General features: G+C 45.4%; 2 protein-coding genes across 2 annotated transcripts; both read left to right on the top strand.

Annotated features, from left to right (window-relative positions):
- The first annotated feature begins 2,970 nt into the window (after window positions 1-2,970).
- Window positions 2,971-10,090, top strand: LOC128320174 (olfactory receptor-like protein OLF3). Its single transcript, XM_053239827.1, has 2 exons — window positions 2,971-4,477; window positions 8,585-10,090. The coding sequence occupies exons 1-2, from the start codon at window positions 3,658-3,660 to the stop codon at window positions 8,731-8,733; spliced, it is 969 nt and encodes a 322-aa protein (XP_053095802.1). The 5' UTR covers window positions 2,971-3,657; the 3' UTR covers window positions 8,734-10,090.
- Window positions 10,091-10,238: 148 nt separating this feature from the next.
- LOC128320014 (olfactory receptor 6N1-like) lies at window positions 10,239-15,175 on the top strand. The gene has a single exon (XM_053239520.1). It carries the CDS (start codon window positions 14,164-14,166, stop codon window positions 15,106-15,108), a length of 945 nt encoding a protein of 314 aa, XP_053095495.1. The 5' UTR covers window positions 10,239-14,163; the 3' UTR covers window positions 15,109-15,175.
- Window positions 15,176-20,975: the final 5,800 nt, after the last annotated feature.

Below are 20,975 nucleotides of genomic sequence, written 5' to 3'. Positions count from 1 at the left end.
ACCCTCAGCACTCTCAGATCTGCGTCCTCAGCCCCCTGCTGTACTCCTACTACACCAGTGACTGCACGGCCACACACAGCTCCAACAAGCTGGTGAAATTCGCCGACGACACAGTGGTGGTAGGTCTCATCACCAACAACGACGAGAAGGCCTACTTAGAGGAAGTGAATATCCTCTCCACAGGGTGTCAGAATAACAATCTCTTCCTGAACGTTACCAAGACTAAGGAGATGATTACTGACTACAGGAAGAATCAGGTGTGGAACTACAGCCCCCTGTTGATCAATGGGGCCACAGTCAAAAGGGTGAGCAGCTTCAAATACCTTGGGGTCCATCTCACAGAAGACCTCTCATGGATTACACACACAAACAGCTTGTTGACAAGGGTGCACCCGTGTTTCTACCATCTACAATGTCTGGCCAGGTTCAAGGTCTCTCACAGGGTGCTGAAGGCTTTCTACACTGGGGCTGTGGAGAGTCTTTTCACCAGAAGCATCACTACCTGGTTCGTAGGCACCATGGCCAAGGACTGGAATGTCCAGAGTGGAAAGGGCAGCAGAGAAGACCATCAGGACCTCTCCCGCCTGCATCACATACATCTACAACCAGCGATGCAAGACCAAGGCCAGGAGAATTGTAAAAGACTTTCACCACCCCAGACACAGTATCTTCTTAGTGCTCCCATCAAGGAAGCGCTACCAGATCCTGAGGACCAACACAGAGAGACTCAAGAGGAGTTTCTACTCTCAGGCAATCCGGCTACTGAATGAGGACACTTGAGAAGTCTGCATATTTCTACCTCACACACAGACACACATACACAAACAGTTTGCACTATGGAAAAACAATTTTTTTTTGCACACTACATAAAAAAAACTCGTACACTGTACAGCTCTGTATATTTCTATACAGAAACAGTTGCACTATGAGACAATTTTTTTGTACACTACAGCTCTGTATATCTGTTTTTTTTAAAAACATGTTCTATTTATGCATATTCATATTCTACATTTCATTCCTCTAAAGGCTGCTAAACTTTTTTACATATAGTCTATTTTATTTTATTATGTTTTTCTTTTATATCATTGTTGCACTGTGGGACAAAGCACTAAGGAAAAACATTTGACTACATTATATCACATGTAATATGAATGTGACAAATAAAGAACCTTGAACTTTAAACCTTGGTACATTAATCAGCCCACCAATGACAGCTGCACAGCCCAGACTTCATGACCGACCCACACAGGGAATGACTTTGATGAGTATGCAGACTTATACAGACATGCTGAACAGTAACCACAGCGTGTGGCAACCTGAGAATTTTACATATGAACGTGAGTGTGTACATGGTTGTACATGAAATAAGGGGAATATATTCCACTGCCGGGAACTGTAACTTTAAAACAATTTTTGACATATTTTGTTCCTGAAACAATAATTTTCACTAATAAAAGCCAGAAAAGTTGAAACTGTAGCCAGACCAACATCAAATTGTAAATAAATGAAAATGATAGTTAGAAATGCCCATAACTTTTTTTTTCTTTTTCAAAAGGATTCACAGTTGTTTTAGAAATAAGCATCTGTTTCTCTTCTCACCTTCACGAAAGCAAGACCTTGGCTCCAAGAGACACCACCCTGTGGAAACAGAGCTCAGCAGCCACCTAAAGTCAGTGCCTGTAAGTAAGCAGGTGTAGGCCAAGATTATGTGTTGTATATATGTGTGAATGATTTATATTAACCCTTTGAAGTAGTAATCTCAAAGAAAATATAGCTAACAAAATATGTTGCTGTTCTTAAGATAAAAACCCTCCACAGCAGATGCCATTACATGGACACCAAAGGACTCATCGGTCCCCCTCTACCTGAAGCTATTGTCTGTAAGTTTGTTTTAATATGTCAACATTATGCATGTGAGCAGCTTATTATAGCTTATTTAAAGTCATTCACAGGGCAACAAGTTCAGCCCATGCTGTAGACCTCCTAATTTGGTTTTACAGATATTCACTCTATGTTATGCTGAAATGGTCCTTGAAATATCTTCTAGCACTAATCTGTGAGATGCTGACAAAACAGGTGATGATACTTGACCAGCAAGGTCACTTGAAGGTCTTTTGGCAATCAAAGACCTACAGGGCCTCCAGAGAATGGGGCAGAAATTGCAAGCAAGTGATATAAAAAAATGGGTGAGCTGTAGTGTGTTTTCCAAAAAGCAAGAGTTGGTAGGATTCAAATAATATTTGACAAGCAAGATAAAAATAGGATAGGAAAATGCACAATCAGACTGTTTTAACAAAGTGGTAAAACAGATGTGTGTATTTTAGCACTTCAAATGTCTTCCTACCACACAAGAACTTATCACTTATAAAGATCAGGTGATATGTTTTGGTATGTAATCAGTAGATGTGATTGATTGAAATCTTATGTCACTTATACAAGGTGTATGTGTTTCCCCCCTTAGATTAACTACCTAGGCCTTGTTTCAGGGTGTGATATAAAGGACACTGTGTGGCAAACAATGAGGCAGACAATTTCAAATGACTTGGCAAAAACTATCAAATGGAGAGGAATTAATGGCAAAATATCCCTGGTATCCCTGCAAGTAAAGGATGTTGTTATTGGTAAGGACATAAGACATTTACGAATGTGTCTTCTAACTGGGATAGCATCATGTAGGAGTTATAAATCTTGTTAAAATGTCTGCAAGTCGTGAACTCAATGGCTATAAACCATATATAAACTTACAGCACATAAACTGAAAGCTGTACATATGTAGTTAATATTTCTAAAAATTTGTATCTATCAATAAATAAGAATCTAATTTTCCTGTGTATATACAGGAAATTAACTTTTACATTTACAGTTACATACAATCACATGTGTAAAGAAATAATGCTCTTCTGCCTGACTGTAGTGCAATTAAATCCTCACATCTATTGTTCCAACATTGTGGCAAGGCACATGTGTAAATCCTTCCCAGAAGAGTAGAGGCTGTTAGTGCAACACAGGAGGTACAATCTTCCTATTAATTCACTAAAACAATAATTAATACACCTGAAAAAACACTAGACAGGCTGGTGTCTGGATATTTATAGGCATGCACTGTATCATAATCTGTTGATTAGATATAGTGAGGGGAATAAGTATTCAGACACTTGTTTAAACCATTTAATATACTTGCATATGGCTACTTCAAATTTACAAGCATAATGTCTTTTGACTTTCCACTTATAAATATGCACAAAAAAATCCCCTGGATGGCATTATGGCTCTGAATTATAACTGATTATTATTATGATGAATTACAGCTAAGGTGGCCCTGGAGGAATCCTGGTGACTAATTTTAGAGTGGCCCACAGCATTGGAAAAAGAAACGTAATCTTTGATAAACCAATGAGTCAATTCCAACTGAATTATATAAAGAGCCTTACACAGTCTGTTTTGGATTGATGTGTACTGTGGTCCTTTGCCTGTTTCTGTTGCTTGGATACTGAGGAACTGCTTGACACTCATACTTTCAAGGACTTGAAGAGAAAGCAGGGAAAACCAGAAGATGGGTGGCTTGAAATAACAATTACAATTGTAGACTTTTGGTAAATATTTCTATATTAAAAGTAGCTTTTATATTGTGTTCACTACTAAAGAGCACAGTAGGTCATGGTTCAAAATGTTTCCAGAAAAAACATCAATGAATTTGTTTTTACAGGATTTGACACTATAGAAAAACCAGTGGCTGTTGGTATTGTCATACTTACTGTATACATTCTTGCAATGCTTGCTAACTTGGCAAACATATGCTTTATAGTCATTGATAAACGTCTACATCAGCCAATGTATGTCTTCATCTGCAATTTAGCAATTGCAGACATGCTGTACTGTACATGTTCATGTCCAACTATGATAGGCATCCTTATAGTTGGCTATAAAACCATATCTTATGTACCATGCATCTTACAGATGTATGGTTTTGGTTTAGGTTTTGTGATGGAGGTGTTTACAATTTCTGTCATGGCTTTTGACCGATTAATTGCCATAATCAAGCCACTGCGCTACCATTCAATTCTGACAAATGTACATTCTGTTATTCTCACTTTCTTGCTGTGGATCCTGGTTTCTGCTGCAATAGCAATTGTTCCTGGTACTGTGGTTCCTTTACCATTATGCTCCTCAACTATAAAGTATGTTTTTTGTGATTATGCAGCTGTTGTCAGAGCCACTTGTGTAGATCCAAACCCATATTTTGATTTGATATCAAGTTTCACCTCTTTCCTGATGTTTGGAACATTCAGTTTCATTTGTTTATCTTATCTTAAAATAGTTATTGTTGTTGTCAAAATGACCTCAATAGGTAGCAAGAAAAAAGTGTTTGATACTTGTTTAAGTCATTTAGTAGTGATAATCTGCTATTATGGACCTACATTCATTCTAGCAGTCCTGACCAGGCTTGGGGTAGTTCCCCTTCAGGAACTCGAGTTGCGTCGAAACGCTATGGGAACGGCTTCAGCGTGACCGCGCTCTGAATTACATGTCTAATCAGTCTAATTAATGGCGAGACGTCACGGGCGGGGTGACGGAACGACCCGGAAGCATAAAAGCACGAGTGGTTTGACGTGGAGGGCGCCGATCCTGAGCCGCAGTCTCCCCAATATGAGGAGCTGCTGGAGGTGGTTTCTCGGGTTTCGCCGGTGAGGTCGAAGCTCGATGAGCGCTTTTTGCGCAGCAGACCGCCACCTCCACCCCGGAGCCTGCCGTTCTTTCCTGACCTCCACACCGAGGTGTCGAGGTCGTGGAACAGGCCCTTTTCCACCCATCTATTTACTCCTGCCTCCTCTCATTATGCTAACGTGGCGGGGCTTGACGTGGCTGGTTATAGTACGTCGGCATCGTCCCTGAAGGCTCCGGTGCTGCCCACTAAGCCGTTGCGTACCACCTCGGCACTCGTGGGCAAAGCGTACGCGGCAGCGGGTCAGGCCGGTGCGTGTCTGCACACTATGGGCGTCTTACAGGCGTACCAGGCCGACCTGCTCAAAGAGCTGGATAAGGGGGAGATGCCGTCTGAGCACCTGGAGGAGCAGTTCTGGTGGCAGCGGAGAGGCACCTTTGGCTGACCCTGTCCGACATGAAGGAGAAGGACAGGGTCGTTCTTATGGACGCCCCAGTGGCTCCTTCTGGCCTGTTCGGCGACGCCGTAGACTCTGTCGTCGACAGGTACCAACAGGCTCGCGCTCAGGCTGCAGCCTTTCAGCGGTTTCTCCTTCGTCGCTCTTGTGGGGCTGCCGGGCGGGTGCAGCCCCCTCCGTGTACGGTCGCCTCCCATAGGGAGGCGCAGAAACAGAGCGTCGCCTCCCGTGCTCCCCCTAGGCGGGACCGGGAGTCTCAACGGCGCACCAGGCCCGGTCCCTCCGACACTAAAACGGATCTGAGGACCATTCTTCTGTCGAGGAGGGCCACGGCGAAGAAGTCCTGACAGTTTGGGAACAGGGCTGCTGAGGGCGCGCCCCTCTGGGGCGTGGCGGCGTTCACCTCACCATACGGTGCCCGTCATGCCTCGGTGCCCTCGGGAGGCCGGTCTGCCAACCCTGCCAGGGCGCAGCGGTCTCCGGCGAGCGCTTCTCCCAGCTCCCGTCCGGCAACGTAGCGGGTCTGGGAGGCTCGCTGCCTCCTTGGAGACCTGCTGAGCAGCTAGCCCTGGCGTTCCCTGTCGGTTCGCCGCTCCAGGGTGCCAAGCTAGCCGCTTCTGTCATGCCAGAGGTCAGTCTCGAGAGGCTGATCCCCTTAGTGAGCTTTTTGGCAGCGTGGAAACTTCTGCCGAATGTGTCTCAGTGGGTCCTGCGTACCATAGAGAGAGGCTACCAAATCCAGTTCGGCTTTCCTCCGCCTCGTTTCTCCGGGGTTCTTCCCACCTTAGTGGGCCCCGTGCAGGCTCTGGTGATGGAACAGGAAGTGTGCACTCTCCTGAGGAAGGAGGCCATCGAGGTGGTCCCTCCTCACGACAGAGAGTCCGGCTTTTACAGCCGCTACTTCATTGTTCCCAAGAAGGATGGAGGGCTGCGTCCTATCTTGAACTTGCGGCAGTTGAACCTCTCAGTCGCTCGACTGAAGTTCAGGATGCTCACGGTCACTCAGGTCGTGCCTCAGATCAGGTGCGAGGATGGTTTGTCACGATCGACCTAAAAGATGCATATTTCTCCATCCTTCCCCAACACAGGAAGTTCCTGAGGTTCGCTTTCGGGGGCAAAGCTTACCAGTATCGGGTTCTTCCTTTCGGCCTAGCACTCTCACCCCGCACCTTCACGAAGTGTGTGGATGCTGCTCTGGCTCCTATGCGACTCCAGGGCATCCGCATACTGAACTATATCGACGATTGTTTGATATTAGCTCGATCAGAGCAGTTGGCGGTTCGGCATCGAGATGTCGTTCTCACCCACATGAAGAAACTGGGGTTAAGGCTAAATGCCGGGAAAAGTGTGCTTTCTCCGGTTCAGAGAACCACTTACCTGGGCGTGGTGTGGGATTCGACCACGATGCAGGCGCGTTTGTCTCCCGCTTAGATAGAGTCGATCCGCACGGCAGTCGCGAGAGTGAGGGAAGGCCGGTCACTCACTGTCAAGCAGTTCCAGAAACTGCTGGTGTTGATGGCAGCAGCGTCCATCGTAATACCCTTTGGCCTGTTATATATCAGGCCCTTACAGTGGTGGCTCAAGACCAGGGGGTTCTCCCTGAGGGGAAATCCACTCCGGATGATCAGAGTCACGAGGCGGTGCCTGCAGGCTCTAGACATGTGGAGGAAGCCTGGCTTCTTGTCTCAGGGCCCGGTGCAGGGAGCTCCAGGTCGCCGCGTAATGCTAGCGACGGATGCGTCCCTCACCGGTTGGGGAGCGGTCATGAGTGGCCTGTGGTCTGTGGAGTGGCCGCCGTCTCACTTGGCACATCAACTGCCTGGAGATGCTGGCCATGCTTCTAGCACTAAAACATTTTCTCCCGGACCTAAGAGGTCGTCGCGTGTTGGTGCGCACCGACAACACGGCAGTGGCCTATTACATCAACCACCAGGGAGGTCTGCGTTCGCGCCTCCTTTACAGGCTGGCGCTCCAGATCCTTGTGTGGTCCCAGGGAAAGCTCCTCTGCCGAAGTTGTGGAAGCTTTGGGTGTGGCCTCTGAGGGCGCACAACTCAGAGCTTCCAGTCTCTCAGCCGAGGTTGTTGAGACCATCCTCCAGTCCAGAGCTCCCTCAACGAGGAAACTGTATGCCTTGAAGTGGAAACTTTTCACTTCCTGGTGCAGAGACCGCCGGCTCGATCCTGTTCACTGCCCGGTTGGTACATTGCTGGAGTTCTTGCAGGCCCGCCTCTCCGTGGGGCTGACCCACTCCACCCTGAAGGTGTACGTGGCGGCCATTGCGGCCTACCACGCCCCTCTTGGTGGCCAGTCAGTGGGCAGGCACCCCCTGGTTACATGTTTCCTCCGCGGTGTGCTGAGGCTGAGGCCTCCAGTGCGATCTTGGGTCCCTCCTTGGGACCTGGCCGTGGTTTTAGAGGCTCTTTGCATACCCCCCTTCGAGCCCATAGAGGAGATTTCGGACTGTCTCTTGACGTTAAAAACTGCCTTTCTTTTGGCTATTTCCTCTCTGAGGAGAGTGGGGGATCTTCAGGCCCTCTCAGTGGCCCCTTCCTATTTAGACTTTGCGCCCGGTTTGGCCAAAGCGTTCTTGTACCCCCGAGCGGGGTACGTACCGAAAGTCACCTCCTCGGCGCCACGGCCAGTCGTGCTGCAGGCCTTCTGCCCTCCTCCCTTTCGGGAGCCCGACCAACGGAAGCTCAACTGTACGTGTCCAGTGCGAGCACTGGACGCGTACGTCCACAGAACTGCCCTGTGGAGCAAGGCGGACCAATTGTTTGTATGCTTTGGTCCCCCTAAGAGGGGTTGTCCTGCTACTTAGCAGACCCTCAGCCGGTGGATCATGGAAGCCACGTCCCTGGCCTACGAGTCCTCTGGTCTCCCCTCGCCCCTGGGGGTCAAGGCTCATTCGACCCGAGGTGTGGCGGCCTAGGGTTAGGTGTGTCCATGCAGGTGTGTCCATGCAGGACATCTGCAACGCGGCGGGTTGGTCCACGCACCTCACTTTTACCAGGTTCTATGGCCTGGATATGCGAGCCACTCCTGGCTCTTCTGTCCTTTTGCCTTAGCTGTGCCTTTCCCACACTAGGCAGGGATTTGTAAGTCTGGCGGCGTGGGCATACTCGTTCCCATAGCGTTTCGACGCAGCTCAAGCTCCTGAAGGGGAACGTCTCCAGGTTACGTATGTAACCATGGTTCCCCGAAGGGAACGAGACACTGCGTCTCGGTGCCACACTTCCAGCATCCCTGCCGCGCTTGCCTCATTTCTTGAAAGCTAGCGCGGCGCATGCCGCTCGGGCTTTTATACTTCCGGGTCGTTCCGTCACCCCTCCCGTGACGTCTCGCCATTAATTAGACTGATTAGACATGTAATTCAGAGTGCAGTCACGTTGAAGGCGTTCCCATAGCGTTTCGACGCAGCATCTCGTTCCCTTCGGGGAACCATGGTTACATACGTAACCTGGAGACGTTTTATCACTTGAGGAAAGAAATGGTCTGAGAGTTGGGACGATTCTTGGTCCTTCGTTAGTAAATCCCTTTATATATTGTTTTAGAACTAAAGAGATTAGAAATAAAATATTAAGAATTGTGTCAAAAGTTGAACCAACTGAATAAAACTTTTTGTTTTGGACTTTTTTGTGTATAGTGTCTAAGATCACTTTTTATTAGCTTTGCAACACATGTTTTGCTTAAGGTTTGTTTGTAACTCCATATAGAACAAGAAAATATACACCAAATTGAAAGTATATTACTTATGGTCATGAGCTGTGCACATGTGGTCCTGATTTTTACTCCTCCATTTTCAAAGAACATTCCCATGAACCTGAACAGAGTTTTTTATTTCTGTCAACATAAAAATGATAAATCATTTTGAAACTACTTACATGAGCGATCTAATCAATTAGGTGGCAATAGTATTTCATACTTTCTCTAGTATGACATAGGTACATCAGTATGTTTGTATTATTATGTATAGTCTTGAGAAACAATTTGCAAGTAAGACTTTCATGGTCCTTTGGTACATATGATAATAAAGTGACATGACTTGACTAATGAACTTGTATGTCAAACTACTGAAGAATAACATTAAGAGCTGATGTATTGAGTGGTAGAAAAGGAGAAATGCAGAAAAATATCAACATTGCCAAAAGCTCATTCTTTCATTCATCTTCAATAACTTCTTTATCAGGGTCAGGTTCATGGTGGGCCAAATGTTCTAAAAAATAAAAATAAATAAATAAAAGACAAATACTCTGCCTTCTTGCTCCACCTCAGACATCACTTCTTCTGACCTCAGCTTGCGTTTTTCTTATTTCTGCTTTGGCAGCAAGCTAAACAAAGGCCCAGTAAATGTCGTAGACGGAAGTCAGGGTCAAACTCTATTTACTGTAGACCAATTTGTGAAACTGTAACACAAATGAACAATGGAAAACAAATACTATCTCTTACAAAGTTACAGTCACATAGCTCAAAACAATATGTAAAATTCTTATAAATCACCTTTACATAACTTAGAACATAGCGGTGTTAAGATGAATAAACAATCTAGCATCACAATTATGTGCCTCGAGTTACATTTAGCATGTCACATGTAAATAGTTCTCAAACATACACAAAACTTATCCAAATATACATAATAATATGTTACTGCATAGATTAACCTTTTAAACTTTCAGATTGTGCTTTTCCAAGAGCAAAACAAGAAAGATGGGTGTGGATGCACATCTGCACTCTGCACAATAAGGTCTGACATCCAGAATGGCTGATGAATTACTAAAATTGACAGAGTTCTTAAAGTGACCACTAGGTGTCAGTACCAACAGAGAGAATATTACCAGGGCCAGGATATCACTACACCAGCCAGCTCCACTTTGGATGTCGCTCCGTCTACCTACTCCACCGAGGACATTGCTCTGCTGAGGACGTCGTTCCTCGCCTCTGCTTCATGGTGTACGTTGCCCCCCCCCCACCACTGTTATGCAGAGGACATTGCCCCCCCTTACTTTGCAGAGAACGTCACTCTCTCCCTGGCCTCGCGGAGAACGTTGCTCCTCCTCTGGTTCTGTGGAGGAATTTGCTTCCCCTTCTGGGCTCATGGATCGTTGCTCCCCCCTCTGGCTACACCTTGGACTTCGCTCCCGCCACTGGCTGCGCAGTTGCTGTCACTTTGTCCCCGTGCTCTGCCTTGGATGTCACCCTTAGCTATGCAGAAGAGATCTCACTGCCTGGTAAAGCATGTTGCGTTTCCTGCTGGCTACGCTAAGGGTAGCGCTCCCAGTGAACCTTGTTGGCCTAAGGGCCCTTATCACCTCGCCTGGCTATCCAGGACCCCCTCTTGACTATATTTTGCACTTTGGGAGCCACACATTAAGGGGAAGGGGTTGGTTCTGTAATGGTAGCCCCAATGGGCTAATCACATGTCACTAATCACACTCACCTGTGTCTCGTTATACCTTGTTAGTACCACTAGTTAAGTTCTAGTTTTTAAGTGTTTCACCATCAATTTTTTGTGGCTTCTGTAATGGTTGTAGTTGTTGTCTGTTATCGTGTATGCCACAGTATTGCTTATAGCCTGTATGTTCTTTTCTTCCTGTCGCTTATCCGACATTTCTGCGAAAACCTCAGAGACTGCTGTGTAGACCTGCGGGGATCAATTTTAACAATTTGTCAGCATTCAAGCGCGCGGAGGTTGTTCCAGATTCACCTGCTCCCTCGCGTCTGCTGAAATCGGCACTGTTTAATGCACGCTCTGTCAACAACAAAGCTGTGATTTTATCGGACATCATTACAGAACAAAAACTGGATATTGTGTGCTTGACAGAAACATGGCACAAAGACTCTGATGCTCTTCTTTTTAATGAACTGACTCCCGACGGCTATGGATTATTTGATTACCCGAGATCCTCGGGTAGAGGTGTGTTGCATAATCAACAATACAACATGAGTCCCGTGGCTGTTCCTCAGTTTAATTCATTTGAATGCCTGGTTTTGAGTGTGTCTGCGCCCCTCTCTACTGCCATAGCGACAGTTTACAGGCCTCCTAAGACAAATAAAGATTTCCTATCAGAATTTGCAGATATGTTGTCTTTGCTGTGCTTTAAATTTGACAGAATCCTTATTTTGGGGGATTTTAACATCCACATGGACATAAAAGACTCAACAACAACAAGAGACTTTCTGTCTTTACTGGAGTGCTTTGAGTTAAACCAACTCGTGGACTGTCCTACACATGACAAAGGCCACACTTTAGACCTTGTGATTCTCAATGGTTCATTTGTGTCTCAGCTGTCAACCACTGATTTAGGGCTGTCTTATCACCGGGCTATTTTTTTTAATATGGAACTTCCAGACAAAATCTCTTCTTCTTCTCGCATTATTACATATCGTAAATGGAGATCTATTGTACCCACAGATTTATCTGATTTTATTGCCTCTTCCTTAAGCTGTGTGTCTCCATCTGACGCACTGGATGATAGAATTTCTATGCTGAATTCTATCCTCATATCTGGCCTGGACATGCTCGCTCCCTGTAAATCACGATCTGTGTCTTTTGTACGCTCAGCTCCTTGGTATAATGAGGATCTGCGTGTGATGAAGGCAGTGTGTCGTAAAATGGAACGTAGATGGCGTATGTCAGGTTTAACTGTTCATCACCAGGCCTGGAAAGACAGCTTACTTGAATATAAGGCTGAAATTGTGTCAGCTAGGTCTGTCTATTTTCACAGTTAATTGTCAGCAATCAGGGTAACCCTAAACAATTGTTTAACTCAATTATCACTACTCATACTTCGTCTGCTTCTCCCTTAAACCTTTCTGAATTTTCTGGTACCGCTTTCTCACATTTTTCAACTCTGGACTCCCAGTCTCTCTGTAATGTGGTTTCAAAAATGAAGGCTACCACTTCCATTGTTGATCCTCTACCAACTTGTCTTTTCCAATCATGTTTTGATTCCTTATGTTCTGTTGTTCTGAGTATCATAAATGACTCCCTGTGCACTGGTGTTGTGCCAGCAGCACTTAAAATTGCTGCTGTCACACCTGTACCAAAAACAAACAACGCAGATTTTGATAACCTAAATAATTTCCGTCCCATTTCCAATCTTCCCTTCTTTGCCAAAATTTTAGAACAAATTGTTGCTTCTCAACTGCTGTCAACTGCTTCTCAACTTCTATCTTACTGACAATGACCTTTTTGAGCCTCTCCAATCTGGTTTCCGTAAACTCCACAGCACTGAAACTGCTTTAGTTAAGGTCACTAATGACTTGTTAATTGCCTCTGACTCTGGTTGTCTATCAATACTAATTCTTCTTGATCTCAGTGCTGCTTTTGACACTGTAGATCACTCTATTTTAATCAATCGTTTAGAGACTGTTTTTGGTGTCTCTGATTGTGCATTAAACTGGTTTAAGTCCTATCTTTTAAATCGCAAGCAGTTTGTTTTTATGGGTAGTTGCAGGTCTGAGGTTGGTGTGGTCCGGTCTGGTGTCCCCCAGGGATCAGTTTTGGGCCCTTTACTTTTTAGCATATACATTTTTCCATTTGGTCAACTTCTAAGAACACTTGGTCTTAACTTTCACTTTTATGCAGACGACAATCAGATTTATATACATTCAAAACCTGATGTTAATGCAGCTGTGCCTTTTCTCTCTCAATGTATCTCTGAGATTAAATAATGGATGTCGGAAAATTTCCTTCGTCTAAACAGTGACAAGACTGAAGTGATGCTTATTGGTTCACCTCACCACTTACGCAAAGCTGAGCCTCTAACCTTAAGTGTGGACGGCTCTGTTTTACAATTTCAAACTAAATTAAAAAACTTGGGGGTGATATTTGATCCTAATTTAACATTTGATCCTCATGTTCGAAACACTGTCAAAACATCTTTTTTTCATCTCAGAAACATTGCTAGATTACGCCCTATGCTGACATTCTCGGTGGCTGAAAAGTTAATCAATACTTTTGTTTTTACCCGCATTGACTATTGTAATGCTTTGCTGGCTGGAGTGTCAAAAGCTACTGTAAGTAAGTTACAGTTGGTACAAAACTCTGCTGCTAGAATCCTGACTAGGACCAGTGCAAGGGATCACATCACACCTATTCTGGAAGCCTGGCACTGGCTTCCTGTTAGGTTTCGTATTGATTTTAAAATTCGGATGCTTACTTATAAGGCCCTGAATGGTTTGGCTCCTCAATATTTGTCTAAGCTGTTAACCCCCTACATACCAGCATGTGTTCTCCGCTCTTCCGAAGCTGGTCTTTTAACTGTACCATCAACTCGTCTTAGAACTATGGGTGATGGGGCTTTCTCTTCATTGGCTCCAAAACTGTGGAATTCCCTGCCCTCTGAGATTAGAAGTGCAGCATCTCTTAGTGTCTCTTCTCTTAAAACATACTTTTTTGGGGTAGCTTTTCCATGTGATTAATTTGCTGTTATTTATACTGGCTCTGTTAAGAATGATTCTTATTTCTATCTTTGTATTTTATCTCTGTTTGTATTTTATTTTATTGTATCATTTTAATTTGTATTTCAGTGTATTTTAATTTATGTAAAGCGCTTTGAGATGCTAATTTAAAAGCGCTACATAAAATAAAGTTTATTATTATTATTATATTCCTATCCACAGTTCATTTTTATGGTTCTTCTTTTCACAGTTTTGCTTGTTTTGTTTTGTTTGTACTTTATACAATAATTATTAGCACTTGCATCCGCCTCCCTCTACCACTCCTGCCAGGGACCAATGAGCTCAAGCATACTGAATTATATAAACACCATGAAACTTTTCCCAAGACCAGTTTTTACCCCTTTGGCAGAAGAAGTGTACTGGATCCCTTATACAGCATTACAACATTATTGCAGAAGAACTCTACAGTATTGGAACACTGGAAGTACAGTTCTAGTCTCACTTTAAGTACTATTATAATGTCACTTTAATGATTTTGGACACTTTAAATAACAACTTGAAAGACTACTGGACAACAGAGTGATAATTCTTTATTGAAGATAACATTTTACAATAACTTTAAACTACTAAGCAGAGAGGAAAATGGCTCAAAATGTTTCCAGAAAAACAATCAGTGAATTTGTTATTACAGGATTTGACCATTTTGAAAAACCAATGATTCTTGGAATTGCCATACTTACTGTATATATTCTAATAATGCTTGGTAACCTTGCAAATATATGCTTCATTGTTATGGATAAACGTCTGCACCAGCCAATGTATCTCTTCATCTGCAATTTAGCAATCGTAGACATGCTGTACTGTACATGTTCATGTCCAACTATGATAGGGAACCTTTTAATTGGTTTTAAAACCATTTCTTATGTACCATGCATTATTCAGATGTTCGTTTTTGGTTTAGGTTTTGTGATGGAGGTGTTTACAATTTCTGTCATGGCTTTTGACAGATTACTTGCCATAATCAAACCTCTGCACTACCATTCTATTCTGACAAATGTACGTTCTGTTATTCTCACTTTCTCGCTGTGGATTCTTGGTTCTGCTACAATAGCTGTCGTGCCTGGAACTGTTCTTCCGCTACCATTTTGTTACACTACACTTAAATTCATATTTTGTGACTATGGATCTGTTGTCAGAGCTACTTGTGTAGATCCTAACCCATACTTTGATTTGATGGCAATTTTAACTTTCTTTCTGCTGTTTGGAACATTCAGTTTCATCTGTGGCTCTTACATAATGATAGTTACTGTCGTTGTCAAAATGACCTCAAAGGGTAGCAAGAAAAAAGTGTTCAACACATGCTTTAGTCATTTGATAGTTGTAGTGTGCTATTATGGCCCTACTTTTCTTATAACCATTTTAACTAGGACAGGTATAGTTCTGACAACAGAGGAGCGACATGGGTTCAGAATTGGCACAATTCTTGGTCCATCCTTAGTAAATCCTTTCATATATTCTTTTAGAACCAAAGAGATCAGAAAGAAAATCTTGCGAATTGTGTCTAAAGTTGCACCAACCAAAGAATAATGTGGGGATAAATATGCTGTTTTGACTTCTTTTCACATTTACATAAAGAGTGAGTAAAGGCTCATAGGCCCACAAAACATACAAAATGTAAACCAGTGTAGTGTGTAGTATTCTCAACAACAGATTTCAGTCTTCAGTAATCTTCATGAATGAACCATTCATGAATGACTGCTAACATTGCTAAGACATTTCACATTGGTGATTTTGATTACACGACTTTCATTCTGTAAAACCAATGAGATAAAAAGCTTTTTTGTCACATGGGCCAATTTATACAATTGCTTGTAATGACAACAGCATAAATTCCTTCATGGCAAAATTTTCTATTGTAATATACCTGTATGTACCATTGACTGCCATAGTCTTATCATACTTGGGTATTTTGTTGGCCTTTTCTAAGACTAAGATAACATGGGAGGGTCGTCTTAAACCACTCAAAACTTCTCTCATCTGTTGATAGTAGGAGTATTTTTCCTTCCTGTATTGAGTATGTACCTTGCTGCTGTAACTTTTTCTCTTCATCCTAATGCTAGGTTAATAAATACTTCATGATCATTAATCATTCCACCTATGTGGAATATCCCATCATTTATGTCTTGAACACAAATGAATTCAGGGGTATGTGTATGTAAGATTGGAATGGAATGACACCCTGCACTTACACCAACCATTTTTGGATAAGACTGAAGATTGGTGATTTATTGGTTCCTCTGTTTGAAAACATACATTGACAACATACAGACAAAGGTCTTTGAATCTCATTCCAGATATAGTCCCCCCTTTCGTACTATAATAACCTCCATTATTCTGGGAAATATTGTGTACTAGAATGAACTTTTCACACACTATTCATGTTGACAAATTATTCATCAGCTCATAACCACGGTCTGTACAGGTCACACATTTGCTCTTTGTTTGTTGTGGTGTGTATGCAGACTTCTACTATTTACACATTTTTACAAATGATTTATTAATTATTTGTTCATGTTTTTGCAGTACCCAATCTAAAATTGATACTCATCATATGCAAATGTTTATAAATGTTTACTATTAATCATTTAGTACCTTTATGAGCATTGGACTTTTAGCTACTGTAACAAAGTTTGTGTAAAGGGTGGTTAGTTAAGTTTAGTTATATGCTTGCTAAAGACATAGTAATTTGGGTACAGGACTTGTGTTTATTGCCTCAACAGTTGTAGTATTCTATATCCTTAAACAGAGGATATTCATTTCATCATGCATCAATAGAAGACCACAAATCAAATTTCCAGGAGAGAAAGAAAATACTTGGTTCATTTCTTGAAACATGTAAAACAAAGTGTAACGTTACAGAGGCCTTCTCAGCCAAATCCGTGGCTACCTGCACAGGCTTTTAGAGCAAGAGGCTCCCGAGCAGGCAAGCAGCGGAAACATGCCACACCTGGCCACGCCCTTTCATAAGGCCTCCGGTTGCTTCACTCCACGTAAGGACATAATTCAGGTACAGAGCAGCCATAATTATAGAAGATTCATTGAGCTTCAGGAATTACAAAAGATTTATTGAGGTTTAGGTCTTAGAGAAGATTTATTGAGGTTTAGAAATTAGAAAAGATTTATTGAGGTTCATGTATTAGAGAAGGAATACTACTGAGCCAGAAGTGTAGAGGCACCCCTTGAGACTTTCAAGAAAGAAGCATTTCAAGGTTGTTCCCCGCCTCACCGCTGACCTGGTGTGTTTGAGTTGGCAGCTTTAGTGTGCCCGTTGAGTCACATAGGCACCATTGCACTCCCACTTGCTATCCCCTCAGTTGGTCCAGTTAGTGTAGCTCCCTGGTTTGCGCCTTGGCTAAGGCACTGGTTTTTGATAAAGGTTTGGTAGCCAGAACACGCTTATCTATCTATCTATCTATGTATCTATACACAGTGATGGCGGGCTGGCAGCCCACGCATGGAAGAAATTCAGCGCTCCTCACATGACTGCTGGCATGGTACTGAACGGACAGCGGACGCTGTGGTTTGATTCAGCACCCCCATTGTTTTGGACAGCCGGAGTGCGCGTGGCTGTGAGGCGGAGCGAGTTAATGCAGCACGTCTGCGAGCTAATGAGGACCACGGCGCCGATCTACCCTCCTGGAGAAGACGGAAGGCTATAAAAGGAGCCAGCAGCTGCTCTCCTGGCAAAGTAGGTGAGGTTTATGACCATACGAATTTTTCTCTCTGTGTGTTTGCTAGACAGAGATGTCAGTGAGGAAGACAAGCCCCACCCTCTGCACCCCAACCTCCACACTGCCTGATAGCATCTGCTGTGCTCCCTCCATCTCGCCGTTGCACTGCTGCTTGCTGCTCTGTTCCCCGGGACAACACCTACCTCACACCACTGCAAAAGCCACCCACAACTTCACTCCCACCTATTCCCTGCACCAACTTTATAAATAAAGAGCATGTTCCCTGCACTGCTGCCTCTGGGTGGTTGTTTTCAGCCCTCTTTGTGATCTCACTCATCACAGTGGTGAAGGATACAGGCATGAACAAAGCATAAACAGCATGAACACCATAATGGACACAGCACTGTAGAAGCTCTTTCAGGAAAGTCTGCAGCAGCAGGCAGTGACTCAGGAGCTGGCCTGTGGCCTTCAGGGCGCCACCCAGGAGCTACTGAAACACAGAAATGGCCCAACGCCGCTGGAGTCCCCCTCCCCAACCCCTGCCGAGAGGCCCAGCACTTCCCCACCAAGCTGACGGCCGACGATGACGTGGAGGCCATCTTGCACACCTTTGAGCATATTGCCCAGTGGGAGAGCTGGCCTAAGGAGGACTGGGCACATGTCCTTACTCCATTCCTCACAGGAGAGGCCCAGCTGGCCTACCATGCCCTCACACCAGAGGAAGTGGCCTAGTACAACACCGTGAAGAGCGAGATCCTCCTGTGCTGTGGCCTCTCCCCTACCAGTGCGGCGGCAGAGCTCCATCGCTGGAGCTACGACCCAAAAGCCATCCCTCGAGGCCAGATGGACAGGCTACTGTGACTCGCCAAGAGTTGGTTTCAGATAGAATGTCTCACTGCCACCAAGGTCGTTAAGAGGGTGGCCATGGACCGATTCTTGAGGGCTCTGCTATTTGAGGAGAAAAAGGGTGTGGGCATGGGGGGAGGGTCCGCAACCCCCGAGAGATGCCGGAGGCTCTGGAGTGAGCGGTGGCTACCCTGGAGTTCAGCAGGGGAGACCGGCGTGAATTCTAGTGACCTCCCCAGGGGATGGGAGACAAAGTCATAGCCGTTCCGCTTATGGGACATCAAGGGACGAGTCCATGCCTACCGAGCCTGACCCTCCTGCCCCTTGACGCTTGGACAAGCTCTGGCTCGCGGGATGTGCCCTACATAAGATGACCCCTCCCAGCCTACCCATCATCCCCATTAAGGTCAACAGCAGGCCTGTCTCAGCCCTACTGGATTCCGGGAGCACCATTAGCCTGGCCCGTCCTTCCCTCCTCATGGCCTTCAAGAACAGCGGCTCCCTGATGGCCAGGGCTCCATGATGCACACAGAGACTCAGGACCAGAATGATCCTTAGGTTGGGAAGAAGATGACAGGCTAAAGAACTGCTGGGGCAAGGTGCAGGTCATTGAGGGGATCCACCAACACCCCAAGCAGCGTCTACCTGCTGCCTACTTCCTGGTGTGAGGTAGCCTACTGTACTACAAGACGGAAAGGCGGGGCCAACCTTGTCAGTTGCTGGTGGTTCCCAAGGACATCATACCCAACCAAGGTACGCCCTTCATGTCAAAACTAATGGCGGATCTGTGTCAGTTGTTGCAGGTGAAACACCTGAGGATGTCCGTCTACCACCCTCTGACCGATGGGCTGTTAGACTGCTTCAACCAGATGCCGAAGACGATGCTCCTGGGACCTGTTCTTCCCCTACATCCTCTTTGCTGTACGGGAGACACCTGAGGCATCAACTGGCTTCACACCCTTCAAGCTGCTCTTCGGACGGAAACCTCAGAGGCTGCTGGACGTGGCCCAGGAGGCATGGGAAGAGCAGCCCTCCCCCTACAGCTCCCTCATCAAGTGATGCAGGAGAGGATTGACAAGGTGATGCCCATCGTAAAGGAACATATGGAGGCTGCCCAGCAAGAGCAAAGGAGGGCCTACAACTGTCCTGCTCAATCATGGGAGTTTCAGCCTGGTGACCAGGTCCTCTTCCTCTTTCCCGATGCCTCCTGCAAATTCCTGGCTCGATGGCAGGGCCCATTCACAGTCCTTGAGAACGTGAGCCCTGTCAGCTACCGCCTGCAACAGCCAGATAAGCATGCAGACTCCCTAGTTTATCATGTGAACTTGCTGAAAAAGTGGACTGATCCTGCCCCTGTTGTGTCTGCATTTGCGAGCCTGTCCACAGATCTGTCAGAGCATACCTTGGTCCACCGAGGAGAGGAGCACACGCTCGCCCAGAGCCAGGAACTGTCTGAGCTGGTGGACAGTTTACTGCCATCTTCTTCTCCAACCCCAGCCTCACGCATCTGGTCCACCACGACATCAAGACTCCACCGGGAGTCGTAGTCTGACAGCGGTCTGACACTCCCACTGGGCAATCGAGGAGGAAGTCAGCCGGATGCTCCTTAACGGAGTCATTGAGGCGTCTACCAGCCCGGTACCCAAGCCCGACGGGAGCATCCGGATGTCTAACGAGTTCCAGAAGCTGAACCAGGTATCATAATTTGACAGCTACCCCCTCCCTAGGGTTGAAGACCTGGTAGAGTGGCTGGGGAGGGCCTGGTTTATTTCCACTTTCGACCTGACCAAGGGCTACTGGCAGGTGACCTTGAGCCTGGAGGTCAAAACCAAGACAGCCTTCTCCACCTCCAGAGGCCAATGGTAGTACTGGGTCCTCCCACTTGGCTTACATGCGGCATATGGAAGACATGGACATCATCCTGCGGCCCCATCTCCAGTACACCGCGGCCTACATCGTCGTCGTCGTCGTCGTCATTCATTTGTCCACCTGGTCCGACTATGTGCACCATCTTAGGGAGGTCCTGGGGGAGCTCCGGAAGTCTGGGCTGACAGCCAACCCCAAGAAATGCTACCTGGGACTCAGAGAGGCACAGTACCTGGGGTACCACATCGGCTGGGGGTCCGACTTCACCATGCAACACAGAGCGGGGGCTCAGCACGGTAATGCAGATGGGCTCTCCCAGTGCTACTCTCTGTGGGCCCATTGCATGCATCAGCACCCTCATTGTTTTGGACAGCCGGTGTGCCCTTGGCTGCGAGGCGGAGGAGTTAATGCAGCACGTCTGCCAGCCAATGAGGACCGCAGTGCCAATCTACCCTCCTGGAGAAGACGGAGCCAGTGGCCTCTCTGACGGCAAGGTAAGCGAGGTTTTTGACCACGCTAACTGTTCTCTCTGTGTGTTTGCCAGACAGAGACGTCAGCGAGGAAGATAAGCCTCATCCTCTGCACACTGACCTCCACACTGTCTGAGCGCATCCGTCATGCTCCCTCCATCTCGCCGTTGCGTTGATACTGCCTGCTCGCCGCACTGCTTCCCGGGACAACACCTACCTCACCCCACTGCACCAGCCACCCACAACTTCACTCCTACCTATTCCCTGCACCAACTTATAAATAAAGAGCATGTTCCCCACACTGCTGCCTCTGGGTATATATATATATATTAATGTAATGATGAACAATTATTCATTCTAGTCTATAAAAATATGATCCTATATATATATATGTATATATATATATATATATATATATATATATATATATATATATATATATATATATATCTCAAAGTCATTTCAGACACAAAAGAAAGGTATTTCAAAAGAGAAGGAAAAAAGAAAAGAAAAAAAGAAAGGCTTTCAAAACAATATTAAG

The sequence above is a fragment of the Pangasianodon hypophthalmus genome, chromosome 14 (genome assembly GCF_027358585.1).
Source record: "Pangasianodon hypophthalmus isolate fPanHyp1 chromosome 14, fPanHyp1.pri, whole genome shotgun sequence".
Lineage (NCBI taxonomy): Eukaryota > Metazoa > Chordata > Actinopteri > Siluriformes > Pangasiidae > Pangasianodon > Pangasianodon hypophthalmus.
This window is presented reverse-complemented; position numbering and strand designations above follow the sequence as displayed.

Bases quoted from the DNA above. Each gene is read 5' to 3' on its own strand.
- LOC128320174 (XM_053239827.1), top strand. From the start codon at position 3,658: ATGGTTCAAAATGTTTCCAGAAAAAACATCAATGAATTTGTTTTTACA. The intron at 4,478-8,584 runs GTCGAAACGCTA...CGTAACCTGGAG, and splicing joins CCTTCAGGAACTCGAGTTGC to ACGTTTTATCACTTGAGGAA.
- LOC128320014 (XM_053239520.1), top strand. From the start codon at position 14,164: ATGGCTCAAAATGTTTCCAGAAAAACAATCAGTGAATTTGTTATTACA.